The sequence below is a fragment of the Hemicordylus capensis genome, chromosome 3, assembly GCF_027244095.1.
Source record: "Hemicordylus capensis ecotype Gifberg chromosome 3, rHemCap1.1.pri, whole genome shotgun sequence".
Classification (NCBI taxonomy): Eukaryota; Metazoa; Chordata; class Lepidosauria; order Squamata; family Cordylidae; genus Hemicordylus; species Hemicordylus capensis.
In genome coordinates, this window is record NC_069659.1 from 147,688,716 (window position 1) to 147,710,295 (window position 21,580).

Below are 21,580 nucleotides of genomic sequence, written 5' to 3' on the forward strand. Positions count from 1 at the left end.
GAAACCTTCACTATTTTCAGATCTGGAACCCCTGTTGAGCCTGGCATATTGATAAACTAACATCACCTTACTTTAGCACACCAGACCGTGGCCAGGTGCTACGGGTCCTTCAGAAGGATGCCTCCAGTTACCTTCTGTGGCCAGGAAGTTCTCCCCAAAAGCCCACCCCCAAATCTATGGTGATAGTATATAGAATGATTGACTGACATCCATTTTGACTGAATTTTGAAAGCATTTCCATATACATAGCTTAATATTCCCATATGTGAAACATCATTGAACATGAAAAGCTAGCATGTCAGGGAAAGCATCTAGATTAGCCATCTCCTTAGTGTGCTAGCATTCTAGATGCAAGGAGTTTTTGTCAGGGAACATTCAAATAAGCAATCTTCCACCTATACTTTTCAGGAGATTTGCCACTAATTTTTCCTGAGCATTTTAATCAGTTCTAAGAGCTGTATTTTGAAATTGGTGTGCGATTCCCTAATAAAAATGCACATTGCAGAGTCGATGTCAAGTAAAATGTCGCTGCCAAAGTAAAGAGAAAGCATATTAAAGCATCAAGCCTGGGTTAGGTCCCTATATGTACAATACATCAAAATATATGGCCAAGGACAATACTCCTTACAGTGCCATTGCTTAACAGGTCTATAGGTGCAATTACTGTAAATGTCATAGAAGAGAAAATTGTACTGCCTATGGTAAGGTAGGTTTTCAGGAGGAGGAATATGATGTCCATTTGGTTCCTTGCTGGACAGCAGGTTTCATTATCCATCTGTCCACAAAACATATGGCCAAATAAGGCTGGGACGTGTGTACACTTTCTTGGCAGCATTCACACTCTCTCGTTCCTTTCCTTGCTTCACTGTGCAGCTTCTTAATCAGAAGGCTGGAGAAAAGCAACATTTGCACAAACCAAAGTGGCAAACCACAAAAGTACCCCACCCCCCCAAAAAAAATCCTTAGGGTAATCTGTATTCTACTCCAGATCATTCATCCCACTGTGTTGCAAGCTGAAATTGCTGTTCTATGGGAAATATAATTCTTTCTTAGTATATTGCAAATGGGATTAATTAATTGCTCACACTTTGGGGCATGTTCCCCTCTGTGGGGAAACCCACTTTTGTGGTTTGTGACTGTTCTTTGTTTGCTCTTGATTGGGGCAGCCTTTCCCTAGTCCTTATTAATACAAAGAGCAGTGCTGGGACACTGCACACCTGCGTCCCACATTCCTCTGCAGTCTAAACACATTGCTACCTGAAGGTAGGGAGACGAATGAGGGATAAGGCTCACAATAGCTGCTACCATATAAGAATATGCCACTCTCCAACATGTTAGAAAGGAATATACTTGCATGTCATATAATCCTGTAAATGGTTGAAAGGTCCCTATGATGACAAAATAAGTGCTCAGCTATTTACCAGATTGCACTAATAGGCAATATGGGCCTGCCGCTCAATTCTATGCAGAGTTAGGCATACCTAAGCTCACTAAGAACACTGGATGACATCTTGACTGTGCCAACGGCAGCACACCAGGAAGACGTGCCTGCACTACAGAGAGTTGTCTTAGCTCCCCAGCATAGAGCACACACAAGTGGGTAAGTGCTTTTTGTTGATCTGCGCTTCCCTTGGAAATGCCCAGCACCAGCCAAAACTATGGCCCTGAGGGTCATGCAGCCCTATGGGACATATTTTTGGGTGGAACAGGACACTTCCAGGGGAAGTAGAGACAGACAAAAATTGCCCACCCTCACCCTGCTCATTCCATGTTGTGACTCTGGAAGCCTTCCGTGGCACAGGCATGTCTTCCCGGGGTACTACTAGCGGCATAGTCAGGATGCCAGCCACTGGGTTTAGGCATGCCTAACTCTGTATGGGGTTCTCTGCAGTTTCTGATGAATTATGACTGAACTTAATGACCTCCAAAAGGAGAGTAAATGTGGGTTTAGCTTTTAAGAACACAAGAACAGCCCTGCTGGATCAGGCCCAAGGCCCATCTAGTCCAGCATCCTGTTTCACACAGTGGCCCACCAGGTGCCTCTGGAAGCAGTTGATGCTTTTATGCAAGAATTCCATCCTCCCTTGTCTGTCACTTTTATTGATTTTTTTTATTTCAGACCTTGGAACTAGTACCTTGGAATAAAAATAATGGTGATTGGTGAGATGTTTCCTAGCCCAAGGCCTTTTGCAGCTTCTAACACACACACACTGTGATATATATTAGAAGGCCACAAGCCAGTGAGTTTCATGCGTATATGGAAGACCATGCAAGAAACTCCCCAAGCTTTGCTATAAGAAGGTGAGCAAACTCTATGCACTATGGAAAGCCAGGGAACATTCCCTTTTATAAAACAAGAATAAGACATGGAGGCTATTCTCACGCTCACCTTAATCTAGCCTCGGGAGTGCAAGCCTGGGTTAGGCTGCACATGAGAATCACCGGGATTAGACACAGAGATGGGCACCTAGAGCTCCCATCTCTTGGGGAAATCTCCAAATGCATTGTGCATGTCACACAGTGCATTGCGGGATATCTGATGCATCCCAGCCTTTAGAGCTCTGCGCTGCGGGATGTAGCATGGATCGGCTGGGAGTGTGGTCCACTCTCCCAGCAAGAGTCCAGCGTGTGTCTGGGAGTAAGGTGAGTACAACCAGCCTCCCACCCCCACCACACACACACACACACACACCTGCCTGCAACCTCGCCCGCCCAGTCATGTGAATGACCTCATGCTTTTCTATGGTTTGGGATAAGAGCCAATCTTGATCAGCTATATCATTGTTACCAATAAAGAAGTACATTTATTTTCAGACCCTATTTTCAACTGCTTGCCCATAGGGAGGTGCAGTGCTGATGGGATGATTCTCACATGAGCAGCCATCCCACACAATTCTGTCATGAAAGCATCACTTAGATCCAGCTACAGGGAGGTAGCAACAATTCTCCCATACTAACATATGCATCAAGCTATGCTCATTCTATTCTGCACTGTTCTTCTACATAAATAAGGCCAGCACATGCTAGATGACCACTCCAATTGCAAGGAGCCTACAAAAGCCACACATCTAGCCTCGAGAAATATTTTACAATCTCTAATCAAAATAACCACAATTCTGCTAATGTATTGCAATCTTCTGATGAAACTCTATCAATACATTTTGAAAGTGCAATGTCTGGACATTAAAGATGGCATAGGTAAGCTTTGGGGAATATTTGCTTGATTATGCATGCACATAACTCCTGTGATTAAATTATGCACAGACATTTAGCGGTCACTGTACTACTGTGTCCCTGTGTATACAGGCTCTGATAAGAGGTATGTCATATGAAGCATGAGCTGTGTTTTGGTGGCGGGGAGGAGGAAGGGATGTTTCAGATCCTGGAAATGCTGCTCTCCTACTGCAGTTCCACACTTGAAATATATACTGTAGCATTCTTTACAGTAGCATTTTCCTATTTAAACAGCATATGCTCTCTCTACAAAAAGAAACCAGGTTTCTATGCTAATTATGAATATATATATTTTGCAATTGGTCTTTCCTTCCTTCTGAGTAATGAGTCAATCCAAAAAGCTGAATATGGACATTTATGTTGCAATAAACTAATATATTAAGCTTTCATATTTGAATACAGTGTTCCCCCATCCCACCCCACCCCGCAAAATTTAAGCAATTGCTTGACCACCATTTTCACAAATGTAAGCATTTTTTAAAAAGGAAATGTCTGTAATTTTGTTTTCTCCAAGGAACTAAAGGGCTGCCAAATCTCCATGTTCAAAAAGTGATTCTATGTAAATAAAGCAGGGACCTCCCCAAGAGCTGTGCATTTTTCATAATTCAATGTGAATTCCACACTGAGCAGCATTTCACCACTAAAATCAAAATAAAACATTTTGTTCCTAACATTGACTATTTGTATTTCCTCTTATAAATAATATTTTAGTTGGTTATATTTCCATGTTCTAAATAACTGACCTGCCTCCTTTGGCTGATCTTCAGCTTCTTCCACTGAAAAAGTAATTTGGTGAATACAATGATCAATGATATAGCCTGTATTGAAACATCAGGTGCATCCAAAAGGCTTGCTGAAGGCCATTCCCACAAATGTTCATGTGCTTTAGTTCATGAAGCAAGTATTCCTTACATAACACGACAAGGTTATCAATATATAATAACTAAGTAATGATTCAATAGTAACTATGTATTTACTCTTTTTGTTTATGTTATGCCAGATGAGCAAATCCTGTGACCTGCCAAACTAAACACAGCTTATTCATCTTTGATGGCAGACGAGCAAGGGACAAATTAAACCACTGGGTTTCGCTGCCTATTTGGGACTGCAAACACGGGCAGATGTTCAAGCATGTGGCAGGACACAACACAAGCAAGCCCAGTTTTGCTTGGTGTTCAGGCCTGATGTCATGCTATTCAGGGTGAGTTCATGTGATCCACTGAGCCCAGAGTATCAAGTGATAAGACCCCTTCTGCATAACCTCCGTTTCAGGGATAACTGGTACATTTGTATGCCTGTGATAGCCCTTTCATATCACCAAGCTAAACTATGAACCAGTTATGGTTATGAGACTTGGCCATTTAGCTCTGTAGCATGAAGGGATGGTGGGATTCAGATCATCAAGTCTGTGTGGTTAAATCCAGATCAAGTTTCTAGCTACTGCAACTTATCAGGTAACATTGATGGATATTCTGTTTTTCTAATAAGAACATGAGTACCTTTTTGATAGGTCAGGAGGACATGAAGCCCGTTGTATTTGAGCAGGTGGAAATCCCCAGCAGTTCTGCCTATGCCCTTAGCCTACATGCAGAGTTTACTTTTCATTTCTAGATTTTACTTTTATTTATATATATATACAGTAGATGACATTGCTCACTACAGTTTAATGGAGCTTGTTGCGTATGAGTTCATAGAACTTACACCCATCAAGCTTCATGGCAAGTTCCAGGACTTCATTCACATGAAGCTCTGGAGCAAATGGATTTATGGCAAATGAGTTACACACAGAGAGGTAAAGGTAAAATGTGCCATCAAGTCGATTTCGACTCCTGGCGCCCACAGAGCCCTGTGGTTTTCTTTGGTAGAATACAGGAGGGGTTTACCCTTGCCTCCTCCCATGCAGTATGAGATGATGCCTTTCAGCATCTTCCTATATCGCTGCTGACCGATATAGTACTAGCAAGGATTCAAACCGGCAACCTTCTTCTTGGTAGTCAAGCATTTCCCCGCAGCGCCACTTAGTTGTGGCCTCTCTAGTGAGCCTAGGCTCACCCTCTTGTCAAACTTATGGAACTCCTCCTTACAATGACTTCCCTCATCTTCATCTCAGTGCAGCAACCAGGTGCACATGCACATTCTGTTGTGCTCACAGGGTTGCTGCTTCCATGGAAATGAGTAGGACAATCTGTCATCACCATCCAGCAAGGCAGATTTGACATGTATTAAAATATGCACCCCTACACAGGCCACCATACATTTCTTTGAACTGGCTGGATGTGCCTTTTGATACAGGTGGGGATGTCTCAGCCTACCAGAGTCCCTAGCGCATGTGATTCATTATGCACAACAAGACCTGGATTGGGCCTGAGAAGGCATCTAAATCCACCCTGGAGGACACATGGAAGCTGTGGACTATTGCATATATCTGTAATAGCTGTGCAACTCGGCTACGTAGTGGCAGGAACAACAATCAAAGTCTCACAGGAGAACTAGATTGCAAGGATCTTCCCTAGATGCAGAACCCGAACTTACCAAGCCTGGGGTGGGCTAGGGAGAAGGCAGTAGCCTTCCTGCATGACCAGCACTGCTCCTGGACTCCCCATCACTGCGTGCCCACACAAGTGGCGTGAGATGGCTCCAGGAGCAGAGAGGGGGGCGGGGGTCAAACAGGCTGCAGTCTCCCGCATCCCACAATGCAACAGGTGAGGAGCATGGTGCATTGGGGATTTCCCTGCTGCCACATGCTCTAGTGCCATTCTACCTCAATAAAAGCCTGGGTAAAAACCTATGGCTATCTGATAGGGCAGGGCCAGGATCGGGACTGATCCCCAGCACTCCACACAAGCAGCCCTGCCTGGGTCGGGCTGTACAAGCTCGAGTAGGGGCTGCTCATGTGAGGAGCCTCTCTGTCTAGTTTATGGTGCTGTTATCAGAAATTTTATATGAATGGTGGGGAAACTGAAAAGTATTTTTCATCTAAAGAATGCTCAGGTATGGTTTTGCACTGAGGAGCTCCTGACCATAAAGTTCTCATTTTCACTGACTTCAGCAGAATTCTGAACATGTCCTGGGAGTATTTTGTTCTAGGGCCTTTGAGTTATATCAATGCAAAAACTCCGAAAATAGCTAAATAAAAGCATGAATTATAATATTGCAGACAATCTTCTTATTTGAGCAGGCAAACAATCAGTTACATAATGTAATTGGCAATGATTCATCAGTATACTGCTAGGCACATATTCAGATAATATGGGTTGGTGTTAGAAAGTTCCCCGCACAACTTTCCCCCAGCATCTCTTGCGCTTTCTGCCACTTCACCTAAGCACTTATGAACTCTAGAAAGCAGTCACAAACATCTCAGACTTGCGTCAATCATGGGGAGGTATTTAAAGCTTTCTGCATGTCATCTCTTCCCTGTAAGCAGTACCCAGTGGGCTGGACAGCATGGGCTGATTTGTGGGAGGTGGCTGAGTGGCTAGACCTGGCCGGAAGCTAGACTGGAGGCCCTTCAATCACTCTCAGCACTTTACTTCAACGAATGCCATGGGCTAGTGCCATGAAGCAGCTGCCATCTGGAGGTTGCTTTGAAATCCCTCCCGGCAGTCTGTGTCTCCACGTGGAAGTGGTACCGGGCTGCTCCAGTTCGCCATGTGCATTTTAATCTGTAAACTACAGCCCTTTTCTTTTCAGGTCTTCGGTGGCGTGGAGAAAAGACAGCCCAATCCAGTCTGAATAGATGTGCTGCTGCCTCACCGTTGCCATTTCACCTCTGTTTGCCTGAAAAGAGGTTCTCACAAAGGATGTCTGCACAGACATCTACATACACTGAAGGTTCTGTCATTCTTTCTGAAAGCAATGCATTTGATGCAGCGGAACAGACTGCTCTTTTAAAAACTCACTTGGCCCAACATTTGCATTGTTCCACGGCTGTTTGGTGCTAAATGAAAAACCCTGGAGGTTTTTCATTTAGCAGGCTTTACCATGGATTCACTGCAAGGTTTTACTGTGAGTTCGGGCCTGAATCATGCCTGAAGTGCTCTCTGAAATATTGCACGGACTTTGGGTAAATTTGGCCGATGTGAACACCCACCCACCCTCCCAGAGTAAAGTTGCGGTAAAGTCACTGTCTGAATAAGCTCCTGGCTGCTAATGCTTTTGCCATTTTCTTCTTCCTTCTCTGCCTTCATGGTTCTTAGCCTCATATACCCACACTGCCATTTAGCTCTGTTGGCTATGGCAAGCCATGTGATGCTTTTTAATGAGCATTCCTGATGACATCCTAGCAGAGGAAGTGTGATGACATCGTCCACAAAATCACATGGCTCAGCAGCTTAGGACGGAATGGCTATATTGGCAAAGTTGGGCAGAGGAGAGGAAGGCAAATGACACCGTGCAGACCAGCACTGCAACAATGTAATGTTTTGTCACATGTGCCAAAAACCACTAACACGGGAGGCACATTTTAACACTCTCAGAAAGGAGTAGGAAACAAGGCAAGTAGGTTCAGTTCCACTGAGGTCCACTGGAAAGAAGCAGCAGCACCATGCAGAGAGAGACTTCACGTGCCCTTTGTTCTCCCCCATCCCTCCTCATGCATTTTCTTATGAAAAGATGGTAGGAGAGGTGAAAGGATGCTTCTAAGGATGGGGTGTGGTGTGGTGTGTGACTATCAAGGTCAAAGAGATTATGTCTCACACCAGGGCTGCTCAACTGTGACCCTCCTGCAGATGTTGGCCTACAACTCCCATGATCCCTGGCTACTGGCCATTGTGGCTGGGGATTATGGGAGTTGTAGTCCAAAAACAACTGGGGGGGTCTAAGTTGAGAAGGCCTGCCTTACACTCACCTGTCCTTTTTAGGTGTTGTATTATCCACAGATACTGTGTGCAGGTAAAGCGTCCACAGAAGCTTGCCCGTAAGCCAGGACTGCACAACTTTGGCCCTCCAGCTGTTGCTGAACTACAACTCTCATCATTCCTGGTCACCATGACCAATAGTCAAAGCTGATGGGGGTTGTAGTCCAACATCAGCAGGAGGGTTGAAGTTGTGTGGCCCTGTTGTAAGCAATGGCCCCATGCTGACATGCACTGAAACCCAGTCCCCGCTGTTCATCACACAGCATTTGTCTGGAGACAAACACTGTATTTGGGGAGAGATCCTCCCTGTGAGATGGGACTCTCCAGCAAGGGGAGAATCTTTCCTCAAGGACATAGTTTGTCTTCTCACACAAATGCTCTAACTGTGGTGAGCAGGAGGGAGGCTTTCAGTGGGCATTAGAATGGGGGCAGGGTTACAGGGTGCTTCCATGGATGACACATCTGAGTAAGCATCTATGGGTAATATAACATCTGAACAGGGCCACAGAGGCACCCAGATTTGGATCTTTTAGATATTCCTGAACCAGCTTAACTCTTCTCATACAAATACAATTCTTTTTATACAATGAAGCTGAAATTCACTAAGCAAGTAGTACATTATACAATGCTTCTGGTCTGTGCAATTTCTAGCAAAGATTATTTGTGGCACTTATATATGCTATCTTGATGGCGTTGGAGGTGGGGTCCTCATCCTGCTCCCACTGACTGCATTAGGAGCAGAATCAAGACATCAGACACATGTTCAGACATTAAAAATAACATACTCTGTTGTGCTTACTTATTTCTAGTGGTGTGTTGGTTTGTGTATTTTTTTTTAAAGGTTGTCTTGCATGTAAGTACTCTAGCAGCCTAAGTTTAAGAAAACCAAACCAGAAATCCTTCAGGCTTCAGTGTTCCATGTCAGTGTTAGGGGTATTCTGTCCCAAGCCAGATTTCACAAGCATTTCCAGTCCAGCCATCCCAGCACTCACAGTTTCCACAGCTACATATACCATTTCCTGGAACAAAACAACACAAGCTATAATTATCCATAATTGAAATGTACTGCATTAAACATGTGTAGCTCTGTGAAAGTAACAAACCACTATAAAACAGCTTTATTTTCACTGTACACAATTTCTCTTGCTGGACAGAACTTGTTTTACATTTGATTAAAAAGTCGTGGAAAGCACACTCTTTCAAACAGCTTATATATATATATATATAAAATCAAGAACAGTAAATGTTATTATTAAGCCATCAGAGTTTATATCCAGCTGCCTCGGTGCAGCTTTAACATTCATACTGTAGTTCAAGTTAGAATGGAAAATGGGCATCACAGCACCTTTTTTAAACAAAGTAAATAGCTGTGCTCCCCAGTTCTACCTTATAGGCCATTGCGAAGAGTTTTCCTCCCACAAAACAACATAAAGAACTAAAAATGTCACACGTAAATACATTTCATTCTAATTAATCCATTTGCTAACTTTATTGTTATATAACGTCAGCTGCCTGCACTGTTCATATTATCCAGAATCTGCAACAGACCCCAGTAATAAAATATACCAGCTGGGCTGGGCACAGAGCATCTGCGCCTCTAGTTTCGCTGGCCTGCCACCGCTGCCGTTTTCTTCTGCCCGCCTGCTGCCGCCGTTGCCGTTCTTGCATTTGGCTAGGCAGGCAGGCCGGAGAGGGAGGCTGCACCACCCTCTCTGCTGCCTGCCCACCACCTGCCCGATCTTCAAATTTGGTCTCAATGCGGGCCATCCTTGCATTTGGCCGGGCAGGCAGGCCAGAGATGGAGGCTGTGCTGGCCTCTCTGCTGCCTGCCCACCACCTGCCCGATCTTCACATTTGACCCCAGTGCAGGCTGTTCTTGCATCTGGTCAGGCAGGCGGGCTGGAGAGTGAGGCTACACTGTCCTTGCCGCTGCCTGCTCGGCTGTTCTCTTGGCTAGCAATTCCCCCCCCACCCGCCCATTCTCATCATTATCTGGCAGCTACTCGCAAACTCTTGAGAGAGCTGCCATGCATGGGATTAGCGACAGATACGCCTAAGAGAAATAGATAGATAGATAGATAGATAGATAGATAGATAGATAGATAGATAGATGTGGAAAGAATCCTGACATTTATTGTTTCTGGGCCATGTATATACAAATTAGCTTGAGTAGGCATGCTCAGACCTAGGGATGTGCAAAATGTTTCGGGTACAGACCAATCTGTACCCGAAATAGCGAATTTCGGGTGATTCGGATCCGAACCCAATCACCCTTCTGGCCCTCCGAAATTTTTCGTAGCCAAACCGAATCACCTCCGTTTCAGCTCCGAATATTCGGATTTTCGGATTTTGACGTCTATTTGAATTTCCCGCCTTTTTGCCTCCCATTGACTTCAATGCAAAAAGGTCTGAAATTCTTCTACTCAAATTTCGGATCCCAGGGGCAAAATAGTGGGGTGGGGTGGTAGTGCCTAATGGGTGGAGGCTGCCACACCAATTGCAGAGGGATTGGGCAAAGGGCTGATTTTTTGGTGAATTTTTGAAGTTTTAGTGTCTTTGGGGCAGATTGGGGGCATAATGTGGGATCTGGGCCAAAAGAGTGGTGTGGTGTGGTAGTGCCTTATGGGCGGAGGCTACCACCCCAATTGCAGAGTGATTGGGCAAAGGGCTGATTTTTGGTGAATTGTTGAATTTTATGCGTCTTTAAGGTTTCCCCCCATTAGGTATATTGGAGGGTGTATCGCTTCACGTAGGGGGGAAAGGGGTGGCCTAGAGCGGTGTGGGGTTTGTGGTAGTGCCGGATAGGGGCAAGGAAGCTACCTGAATTTTTTCAAAGGATTTGTGCAGAGGGCTGATTTTTGGTGAATTGTTGAAGTTTACGCGTCTTTAAGGTTTTTCCTCATAAGGTATAATAATGGAGCTTTCAGCAGCCCCATAAGTGCACTTTGGGGGTGCTGGGGTGGCCCAGAGCGAGTGGTGGTGTAGTGCACATAGGGTGCCAACCACCCCCATGGGTTTCTAACCCATGGGGTACAGGGTTCTGTTGTTTCTGAGGTGTTCTGAGTGTGGATTCTATGATAGCAAATAAGAGTGGATTCATGGTGGATTATGGACTATGATAGCAAATAAGAGTGGATTCATTCTTTGGAACTTCAATTTCGCAGTAAAGCTTCCCAGTAAACTTGCAGTAAAGCCTGCTGTGTGAAAAAGTCCCAGATAAGCCCCTGGTGGCACAGTGGTAAAACTGCTGCCCTGTAACCAGAAGGTTACAAGTTCGATCCTGACCAGGGGCTCAAGGTTGACTCAGCCTTCCATCCTTCTGAGGTCAGTAAAATGAGTACCCAGAATGTTGGGGGCAATATGCTAAATCATTGTAAACCGCTTAGAGAGCTCTGGCTATAGAGCGGTATATAAATGTAAGTGCTATTGCTATTGCTATTGCTAAGTGTGTGGACAACTGCAGCCTCAGGCAGCAAATCTAACCACATTTAGCTGGAAGTACATTTCATTGAAACCTAGAGGACTTACTAGCAAAGAAAGCATGTCTAATTAAAAATAAAGTCCATAACATTCAACTGTCTGAGATCCTTCCCTGGTAAGTGCATATAGGATTGCACATACTCAGGGATGTAAACCAAACCAAACTGATTTGTGCTCCCAGCATATTTTACTCCCTATAGGAGACCACTAAGTCCCACTGAAGCAAAGAAGATAGGTGGGGAGAAATAGAGAAAAGAGCAAGAATTCGCACCATTCCTCAGGAGAAAACGGGTGGGGGGAAAATGAGGAATCTGCCTCTTCTTGGTAAAATTTTAAGATAGATGAGGCATGCCGGGGCTCAAGGAACTCCTGAAGTTACGCCTTAGTCTGTCCTAAAAGTCATTTTCCCTGCTCCCCAATGTGGAAGTAGGGCTGGTTGTGGTCTCTCACTGTACTGAGATTAAAACCACTCTCTGCAGGTGCTCAGAAGCAGGGTCATCCCTAGTGGGGTGTGGGACAAATCAGCATGTGCAGGGCCTCCTTAACATTTCATATCATTACAGAATCATACTGACTGATGACGTACAGTGCAAATAGTGTGAGTGAGGTTTTTGGACATGTCCAACCAGCTTGGCATTTCTAAAGAAAAATAAAATAAAATAAAAGCACAACACATGCTTCACAGTTCTCACTCAGACCTTCTGGGTTGCAAAACAACTTGAACATAAGTGCATTTATGAATGAATGAATGAATAGAAATATAATATTGTTTGTTCCAGAGGTTTTTGTAATTTTCTGCCATGAAACAAGCCATTTAGAGGACATTTTAGGGGTTTTTTTTAAGCCAGCTAATTTTCAGATCTGTTTTAAATTAACTATTCACAGAATTCTCAGTCTTCCCCTACTCCCATATCAAAGCCCTATGGCAAGCAGATCCCTATATATCCTGGGGGAGGGGGTGGGTTAACCACAAAAAGGAATTTACATTCTACCTCCATTACTGGCAAAGGCTGGGCTGGCTGGGCTGGGCAGAGGGTCCGCAGAGAACTGTGGTGGGTAAGGGCAGCCAGCACTGGCCACTCTGCCTGCCTCCTTCCTTCCTTGCTGCCTGGAGAACTTCAGGCTTCAGCGAGGCCTACACGGAGGCCTCTCTGGAAGCCCCGCCCATCCGCTGGTCAGCTGAGAGGCAGAGAGAGAAGGAGCTCTAGCAGCTTGCAGGCTGCTTAGATTGCCAGCCAGGAGGACGGCGAACAGGGCAAGTGGCTGAGGGGCCTTGGGGCTGGCCAGGCGGGCAATGGGGAGTCATGTGACATGTTTCTGGGAGGCCACTCGAGGCAGGGGCCCCCGAGACAACTGTCTCCCCTTGCCTAATCATAGTTATGCCCATGCTAAAGGTTCAAGGTCAACACCTGAAATTTCAATGCAGGGATTGATTGTCCTCCAGAGCTAGCAACCAGTGAGAGCTACCGTATGTCACAGGGTATCCTTCTCCCATCCCATCACGTGATATCTACCAGTCTGTTCCCTTTCTATTTGGCATCTGCACTCTGTGTTTCTTGGACAGAAGAGAGATGGGCAGATCTTTAATTGTTAGTTATTATCTCAGAAGGAAAGCTATCTGGCATCTCAGCATCTCCATGGAAAGAGTCCAGACATCAAGCCGGATGTCTGCTAGATGTATGCCCAATGACTAAAAAGTACAGCAGTGCTAAGGTCAGTTAGATGCACAACTTTGCTTTCCTACCACATCTCCTATAGTGGTGTTACATAATGACATGGGGCACATCCTCCAGAGAAGAGGAACCTTTCCACAATACCAACCCCCCACCCTCAAACCTTTCTTTCTGAGGACTTAAGTAGTAACACTAACCCCAATCCATCTTCTTAGGTGTGGAGTCTTGCTGCCAGAGGATAACAGCCAAATACAGCAATTAAGAAAGACATGACCCCTCTTCATATGTTACGCAAAAAAGATTCTGTACTCAAGTAAAAGCATCCTAAAATGCTTCATATGTCCCACCCAGACATGTCATCCACCAACCCACGTGTGCTGTTCACAGTTACCATGCCGTTCGTCTGAAGAGGTGAACACCATAACCACAATAGCTACATGAGTTACCCCTGCTAACTGGGCAAAGAGGCACCTTTTACCACGGTGATTCTCTTTTTTTAGCAGGGGGAGAGTAACTGGCCCTGTCCACCCCCAGCACAGTACTTCTAGTGACTGTTGCTGGTGTGTGTCTTATGTTTCTTTTTAGAATGTGAGCCCTTTGGGGACAGGGAGCCATCTTATTTGTTTGTTATCTCTCTTTGTAAACCGCCCTGGGCCATTTTTGGAAGGGCAGTATAGAAATCGAATTAATAATGATGATGATGATGACGATGCTTCCTCCCCCTGCAACTGGGTTTCCCCACACACGCCATTTCCTTTTGGAAGTGTTGTTTTATAGAGTTTGCTCACATTTGGAGTGAATGATGGACATATCTGAAAGTCTTGTTCCAAATGGGAACTCTGGGAACCTGTGCACTACACCTTTGTAAGGTGGTCTAAGCTGTTGATTGGTAGGGAGGGGTTGGTGGGTTGGTTCCAGCCTTTGGGATGGTAGAGGTCTTAGACTATATGGCTGTTCAGTCTCTTATTCTATACTTCTAAGAAAAGCAGTCAGCGTGGGGGGGGGGAATGTACTCCACCTGTGCAAATCAGGCCATCATGTTTGTCGCAGTCTCTGTCATCGCATTCACAGAATTCCCCAGTAATATACCATTCCTGGGGTGAACAGATGCACTTTCCACAGTGACAAGAACCTGAAAGCACAAAGATTATTACTGGCATTTACAGAACACTGGAGCTTTTCACTCAGGCATGGAACATCTCAGGCACACACAATCAGTGCCTATTAATAAGCGATTGTCTACAAGTAGATAATCAGGATAAAAGCCTATTGAAGAGAAGGATGCTATAGAGGTGTGCTTTAGCTTGAAGTGCCTCCATAAGGCCCTGTGGTGATTTCCCCCCCTTTCCATTTTGATTTAATCAGGAGTTACTTTGAAGGAGAGGTTCATCTCTTTGTTCCAAAGCTCTGAAATCAAGGCTACTCTTCTCTGTGGGAGTACAGTTTTTTTGGCTTGGGTTAGGGGGAAAGAGGGGAGATAATCCCTGAAGGCACAAAAGTCACTAGAATTGAATCAGGGATAAAAATGGTCTGAGGTAATAAGAATAAGTCACACAGAGTCTTATTATTCTCTGCCTGTGGAGAGGCAGAGCACCACTCAAACACCACACTTTCTTTCCTTTTCTAACCAAAATGAATATATTTAGGGAGGTTTTTTTCCCCCAGAAGCAGTTCAATGATTTGAGAGTGTGCCACACTGAAAAATCAGAGGACATCCAAGACCTCAGTCCATAAGGGATGCCTAACAAGGCTGGTATCAGAGTTTGCCATCCTCAGGCAGCTGCTGAGGGCCCCAGGCCCTCCAGAGGTCCCACTGCTGTTTTTTGACCACCTTGTGTTTTCGCGTTGTGGCCTTACCATGGCCTCGGGCACCCCACCTGGGATTTAAAAAACAAGGGGGTTGTTATCAGGTCCCCAAGCAAGCCTCAATAACATGGTTAGTAGTACATGATGTGTTCAGCCTGGTGGGCTATAAGCTAGTTTAAATCTCATAAAATGCCCACTGATGTCTTGAAAACTCCTTTTGAAAGATGTTCTGCTGCCATGTGCCACATTGTCACTAACTAAGGTAAAAAAGTAAAGTGTGCCATCAAGTCGTTTTCGACTCCTGGCACCCACAGAGCTTTGTGGTTTTCTTTGGTAGAATACAGGAGGGGTTTACCATTGCTGTCTCTCGTGTAGTATGAGACGATGCCTTCCAGCATCTTCCTATATCGCTGCTGCCCAATATAGTACCAGTGGGGATTTGAACCGGCAACCTTCTGCTTGTTAGTCAAGCATTTCCCCGCTGCATAACTAACTACACAGCTAGTAAGTGGGGGAAATGAGAATTCAGTGGTAGGCAATTATGGATGACTGACCTGAAGGGGGGGAAAAACCCTCTACAAGTCAATCTACTATTTAGCAAATGACATGCTGAGCTACTTCTTATTTGAGATTACTGCTTATGCATAGCAGGAGAGCTTCAGGGTGCTTCCTCCACACTACTACATAGTTTTTTAAAAAGTGGAATTGTGGAGCAGGCCTACAGGAATTCAGTCATCTGATAAAATGAGAGAAGACTACAGTCCATGAGAGTTTATGGTACAATAAATGTGTTAGACTTGAAGGTGCCACAAGACTCTGTTGTTCTTACTGCTACAGACTAACACTGTTACCCTTCTAGAAGGAATGTGTGGGATGCCTCTGCCATGTTGTTGCTTAGGCTGATTTAAGCCCGTGACACAAATATGGAACAGAACAGATGCCAAATATTCTTTAGTTACAAGTCACCAAAATTAACATGAATATTTACACTAGTTTACAAATTGCAAATACAGAGATCTGTAATTTTTTTTAAATCTCCAAATAAAGTAGTTTTGCATTCATGTATATATTCTACAAGGAAAAATACTTTGCCATTAAATCTATATGTGTTTTAGTGTATATCTAAAACTACCTAAATCCAAAGCAACATTCCACTGCTGGTATACATTGTTTGGAGTAGAAAGCTGGATAAAGCTTGGGTTGGAGAAAACAAAGGCAAACCTCTGCAATTTTTCTCATTCAGCACTTTGCCCAAGAAAGGAATGTCCCTGTTTTCTATATTCACTGGGTCAGCTGAATACACATTGGCTAAGTCTAAGCAGAGAATTTGGGCTTACACAGGGTGGGCCAATTTGGCTATGTCAAAGTTCCATTTGCAATTACTTCCAGCTCACAAAAATAACTTGCAAAGTTTCTATATAGAGAACAACAAAGCATCAGATTTCTGGTTAAGGCAGAGGCTTTCTCCTCACTCTGGCTAGTTTGCCTAAAGATGTGGATCACTGATATGTCATCACATTAAAAAAGAAATAGCTCAGCACATTAGGAATATAGGAAGCTGCTCTATACTGAGTCAGACCATAGGTCCATCTAAGTCAGTACTGTGTACCCAGACTGGCAGTGGCTTTCCCAAGGTCTTGTGGAAGGTCTTGTGGTGGTTGTGAAGGTCTTCTGGTCTTGAAGAGAGGAGAGCTGGTCTTGTGGTAGCAAGCATGACTTGTCCCCATAGCTAAGCAGAGTCTGCCCTGGTTGCATCTGAATGGGAGACGATGTGTGATCACTGCAAGATATTCCCAGCAGGGGAAGAAGCCGCTCTGGGAAGAGCAGAAGGTTTAGAGTTCCCTCCCTGGCTTCTCCAAGATAGGGCTGAGAGAGATTCCTGCCTGCAACCTTGGAGAAGCCGCTGCCAGTTTGTGAAGACAATACTGAGCTAGATAGACCAATGGTCTGACTCAGTATATGGCAGTTTCCTATGTTCCTATGTTCCTAAGGTTGCAGGCAGGAATCTCTCTCAGCCCTATCCTGGAGATGCTGGGGGGGGGGGGGACTTGGAACCTTCTGCTCTCCCCAGAGCGGCTCCATCCCCTGAGGGGAATATTTTACAGGGCTCACACATCAAGTCTCTTATTCATATGCAACCAGGACAGACCCTGCTTAGCTAAGGGGACAAGTCATGCTTGCTACCACAAGACCAGCTCTCCTCTCCTCTCACATTCTCTCTGGGCCTGGCTCTGGCAATACTTACTTAACGTGGCACCAGTTCACAATTACATGTCCCAAAACGTATTGAACCTTTTAGAGAACTAAGGCTCCACACCTTTGGAAGGAAAGCTAAACTGGTTGATTTACCTGGGTCAGACTGCCTGAAGACTGATATAGTGTATCTGAGCCACAGAAAGATGGGAAATGATGAAGCCATGAGACTGGGTTGCACTTAATAACGAGTGGGAAATTAAGCCCCTTGCTAACTAGGCAAAACAGCACCTTGTAAAGCAGCAGGTCTCATATTTAGCGGCAGCGGGAACAACTATCCCTGTTCAGCCCATCATGGTGTCCTCCCAGTGGCTGTTGCTGGTGTCAACCTGGTATTTCCATTTAGACCAAAGCCCCTCTGGGCGAGGCAGCCATCTTCTTATTCCTTTTGCTTTGCAAACTTTTGTTGTTGTTGAAAAGCCATATATAAATACTCTACACCAGTGTTTCTCAAACTTTTTGGAGTCAAGGACCGCTAAATTCTTTGTGCAGAGTTTCAAGGACCGCTACATTCTTCATGTGCAGTTTCCTGGACCAGCAGTTAGTAAAGGGGTTTCAAGTCTGTCTATCTATCTATCTGTCTATCTATCAGACTTCTATACTGCCCAAAACTTGCATCTCTGGGCAGTTTAGAATGAAAATAATATAAGCATTAAAATAATTAAATTTGGAATCTTTTGCAAACATGGAATATTAGGGGTTCTTAACCTTGGGTCCCTCAGTTAAACTCCCATAACCCCCAACAACAATGGCATTTGTCCATTATGGCTGGGGATTATGGGAGTAGAAGTCCAGCAACGTCTGGGTACCCAAGGTTGAGAACCCCTGAATCTAAAAGCCTGGGTGAACAAATTTGTCTCCAGTATGTCTGGAGTGGAGGTGCTTGTGATTACTCAATGGAGAGGGGATGTTGGGCCATTAGAAAAATTCAAAAGCTACATGGGGCCAATGAAAACAACATACAAGCAAGCCCCACTGATGTAAGAGGGAAACAGCGTTCCCTCTCAAGGCGCCTCGACCACAACAGGCAGCTGGGTTTCAATCAACCAACCTTTGGCTGCAAACAATGAGCATGCAAGAACCAGCAGCCCTTCAAGTGGCGCCCACTGCCATACTTTTTCCTCCATGCCCCCGCATCGCATACAGTTTGAAGCTGTAAAGATAGGGAATAAGATAGCTGTAGGAAGATCTCAGCAGCACGTGGAGGCAAGGCACAAGAAGGGTCCCATGCCTCCGTGATACTCTTCCTCTTCCGTGCCATGTGCAAAATTGAGTAAGTGAGTGCCTTGATTTCAGTTGGGGGGGGGGGTTTGACTCCCAGTCAGGGACCGGCACTCAACCCTTCGGGGACCGGCAGTGGTCCAGGGACCGGTGGTTGAGAAACACTGCTCTACACAATGAGGTCATTCACACAATCAAAAAGTGTGGTCTACCCAGGTTTGGGAGTTGTGTGTGCTCCCCATTTTCAGTTGTGTGGAATCAAGGTAAGAGGAAAACCTGGGTAGAACTGATGGGTGACTTTCCCCTCTACCTTGCTTCCACACAATCATTTCTACCCAGGTTTTCCTCTTACCCTGCTTCCACACAACTGAAAATGAGGAGCACACACAACTCCCAAACCTGGGTAGAAGACACTTTTTGATTATGTGAACAACCTCAATAAATACTAACCATCATCCACTGTACATGAATGCAACACATTAGTTGATGGTCAAAAAAACATACCAGTTTAAGACCAGAGTTCAGGCTATCTCAATCTGGCTCAAGCTTCACAGAGCTGGGCAACTGGAACATAAGGCTGATGTCTTCACAGACGTGCCATGTGATCAGTAATGATGCTGTGCAATGTCACACATTTTATTTATTTAGTGCATGTATATACTACCCTATACAAAAAGTCCCTGGGCAGTTCACAATCCCTGGGCGGTTGTGCTCGCTTCCAACTTGCCCTCCATGCACCCACACTTTTCCTTGGCCTTTGAGGCCCAAATCAAGATGGGGAGGATGGAGGGCCTGACACCAGTGAATGGCCTCCTGTTGTCCTGATGCAGCTCAAAGGCAGCTCTGCTCATTTCTTGGCACTTACCCTTTCCTGAACACAAGATACCATCCGCTGATTCACACAAGCTTCTGCTCTCAGTTTCGGTCATGTTGCAGTTTCTTGGGTGCTGGCACAACTTCCCAAACCATCCATCCTGACAAATGCATCGACCACAGGAACAGATCCCATGATCTTGAATAAGATTAGAGAAGACAGGGAGCTGAACAAAAAGTTTAAAAGCTGGCATTTGTCAGATTGTCTTTGCTACCGTGAGGGCTCAGTAGGAGTTACATTATATCCCATTTACCGCTCACAGAAGGGTGGCTCTGGGGGGCAAACACCCCTCAGACAAGTAGTCCCCCGCCTCGCCACCTCCCATTTTTGTTTCAGAAATCTAATATATGGGACACAGCTCATTCACCCATAAATGCACGTTGGCCCTTCTGCACCCCCCTCCCTCAATTTTTTTCTGGTGCCATCACTGCCCGCACAACATAGCTGTGAACCAGGTTACAGAGAAAGAGCGGTTTGCCCAAAGTATGGTGTTGTGGATTAAAGCCTTTGTCTCAGAACAAGCCCACGTGAGGGTAAGAAGTGAAAATGCTGAATCATCCCTGCTGAGCTGTTTGGCTAAGATTCTCCTAAAACTATCCTGTATTATAAGTAGGTTCAAAATACTGCCACTGCCACCCCTTTTATCGACAGAGCTTGTACCTCCCTGGGTTTGGGGTAGAATCCCAGGGAAACTCTCTTTATTTTGCTATTGGATAAGTACAAAAACCTTCCATGTGTAAGCTTACACGGGATGAAAAAACTGATAGCTGCTAAGCATCTGAGGCCGTGATTGCACCAGAGAAAAATCCCCCTTGCCCCACCTTTTGTGAGTTAAAAGCCAGCTCGTAGAGGCTTATAAAAAATAAAGACTTTTTTAAAAACCCAGTTTTATTCACTTACTGCAGACTGCTTCCTTCTGGGGCTTTCTAGCTTTCCTAGTATGAGATGATGCCTTTCAGCATCTTCCTATATTGCTGCTGCTCGATATACTAGCGGGAATTCAAACCAGCAACCTTCTGCTTGTTAGTCAAGCATTTCCCTGCTGCACCATTTAAGGTGGCATGTTTAAGTGTTTATATTGTCTTTTGCAATGCACTAGATAGGATAAGCATAGGCTAGTGTTTTTTCTTTCAATTACATTGCAGGCAAACCATAATAAAACAGTGCCAGGAATATGCAAAACACGCACACAAAGAAATAGAAATTCCAATGCAAAGTCTGACTAAACAAACTTTCCCCTAAATTAATCTTCCTGAAGCCAAAGCCTAGGCTTCCTTTCCTTGGACTCACCAAACTCCAGTTGAGAATCCAAGCTTCCTGCCCTGCTATCTTTCAAGGATCTGCAGTCATTCTCCTGCAGCCAACGTCCATGGCTACACCATTTTCTCTAACAAAGAACTTCCTTCTTCCTCACAACAGCTCTCTAGGTCCCCACAACCTCGTGTGCTGATTGGCTGAGCCCTAGAGTTCACCAGCATGTCAGTCAAGGTAAGGGTTCACTCCCTCTTAGCTCTTTAGAGGGAGGGAAGGCTGGCCACTACATATGGTTTCCAGTTTTTACCCAGCAGTGCTTCTGTGCTATCCAATCTGCATAATTTTGGGGTGGTGAATCTTTTCCTGTGATAAAGTCGTATGGAAAGTTTCACTTGCTAAATTTCTGTCTCAAGAGCCTTGTCAGAAAAAAAACAATTGGAAACCCTAGCCCATGACCTTCCAGTGAGCTTTGTGGCCAAGCAGGGCTTTGAGTTTTGATAGAATCTTGTCAAGCCATTTAATATAATTGGCACCTAAAGTAATGGCCTGATTGCCATCTGGGAAAAAGCTGTGTGCTTTTAGGAGCTCTGAATCAAGACAACATTCAGCACGTGCAATCGTATCCCATCACTGCTACATACACAATGATGGTAAAATCTGTACCTGTTGAATATCTGTCTTGCTCTTTTAGTGGACACAATCCAAAGAGTCATGATTGGTCTGCAGCTCCTTGGCATGTGTCCTTCCATATCCTGCAGTTTTGGTAATACTCATCTCCCCTGCACATTGTGGTGTTTACTATTGCACACACAGATGTAAGTGCAGGAAAAGGGCTTGCTGAGTGAAGTGTGAATCAGTCCTTTAGCCCTTTATTGATAACAAAAAAAAACAACAAACACCTCTGTGCTGAATTTCTATTTTTGTCAGTC

General features: G+C 44.9%; 1 protein-coding gene across 3 annotated transcripts in view; it reads right to left on the bottom strand.

Annotated features, from left to right (window-relative positions):
• The window catches only part of ITGBL1 (integrin subunit beta like 1), a 287,462-nt gene that overhangs the window by 3,086 nt on the left and 262,796 nt on the right, over nt 1–21,580 (bottom strand). For 2 of the 3 annotated variants that reach the window (XR_008319981.1, XR_008319980.1), the window contains exons 9-12: nt 19,389–19,535; nt 14,262–14,375; nt 8,890–9,109; nt 3,978–4,010 (exon numbers count right to left, since the gene is read on the bottom strand). Coding sequence is in view for 1 of the 3 variants with exons in the window: in XM_053311444.1 (XP_053167419.1) it covers nt 9,018–9,109; nt 14,262–14,375; nt 19,389–19,535 (353 nt within the window). In the remaining 2 variants the exon portion in view is untranslated. Of the gene's footprint in view, nt 1–3,977; nt 4,011–7,343; nt 9,110–14,261; nt 14,376–19,388; nt 19,536–21,580 lie in introns of those variants that run through there. The other variant, XM_053311444.1, reaches the window with a different exon arrangement.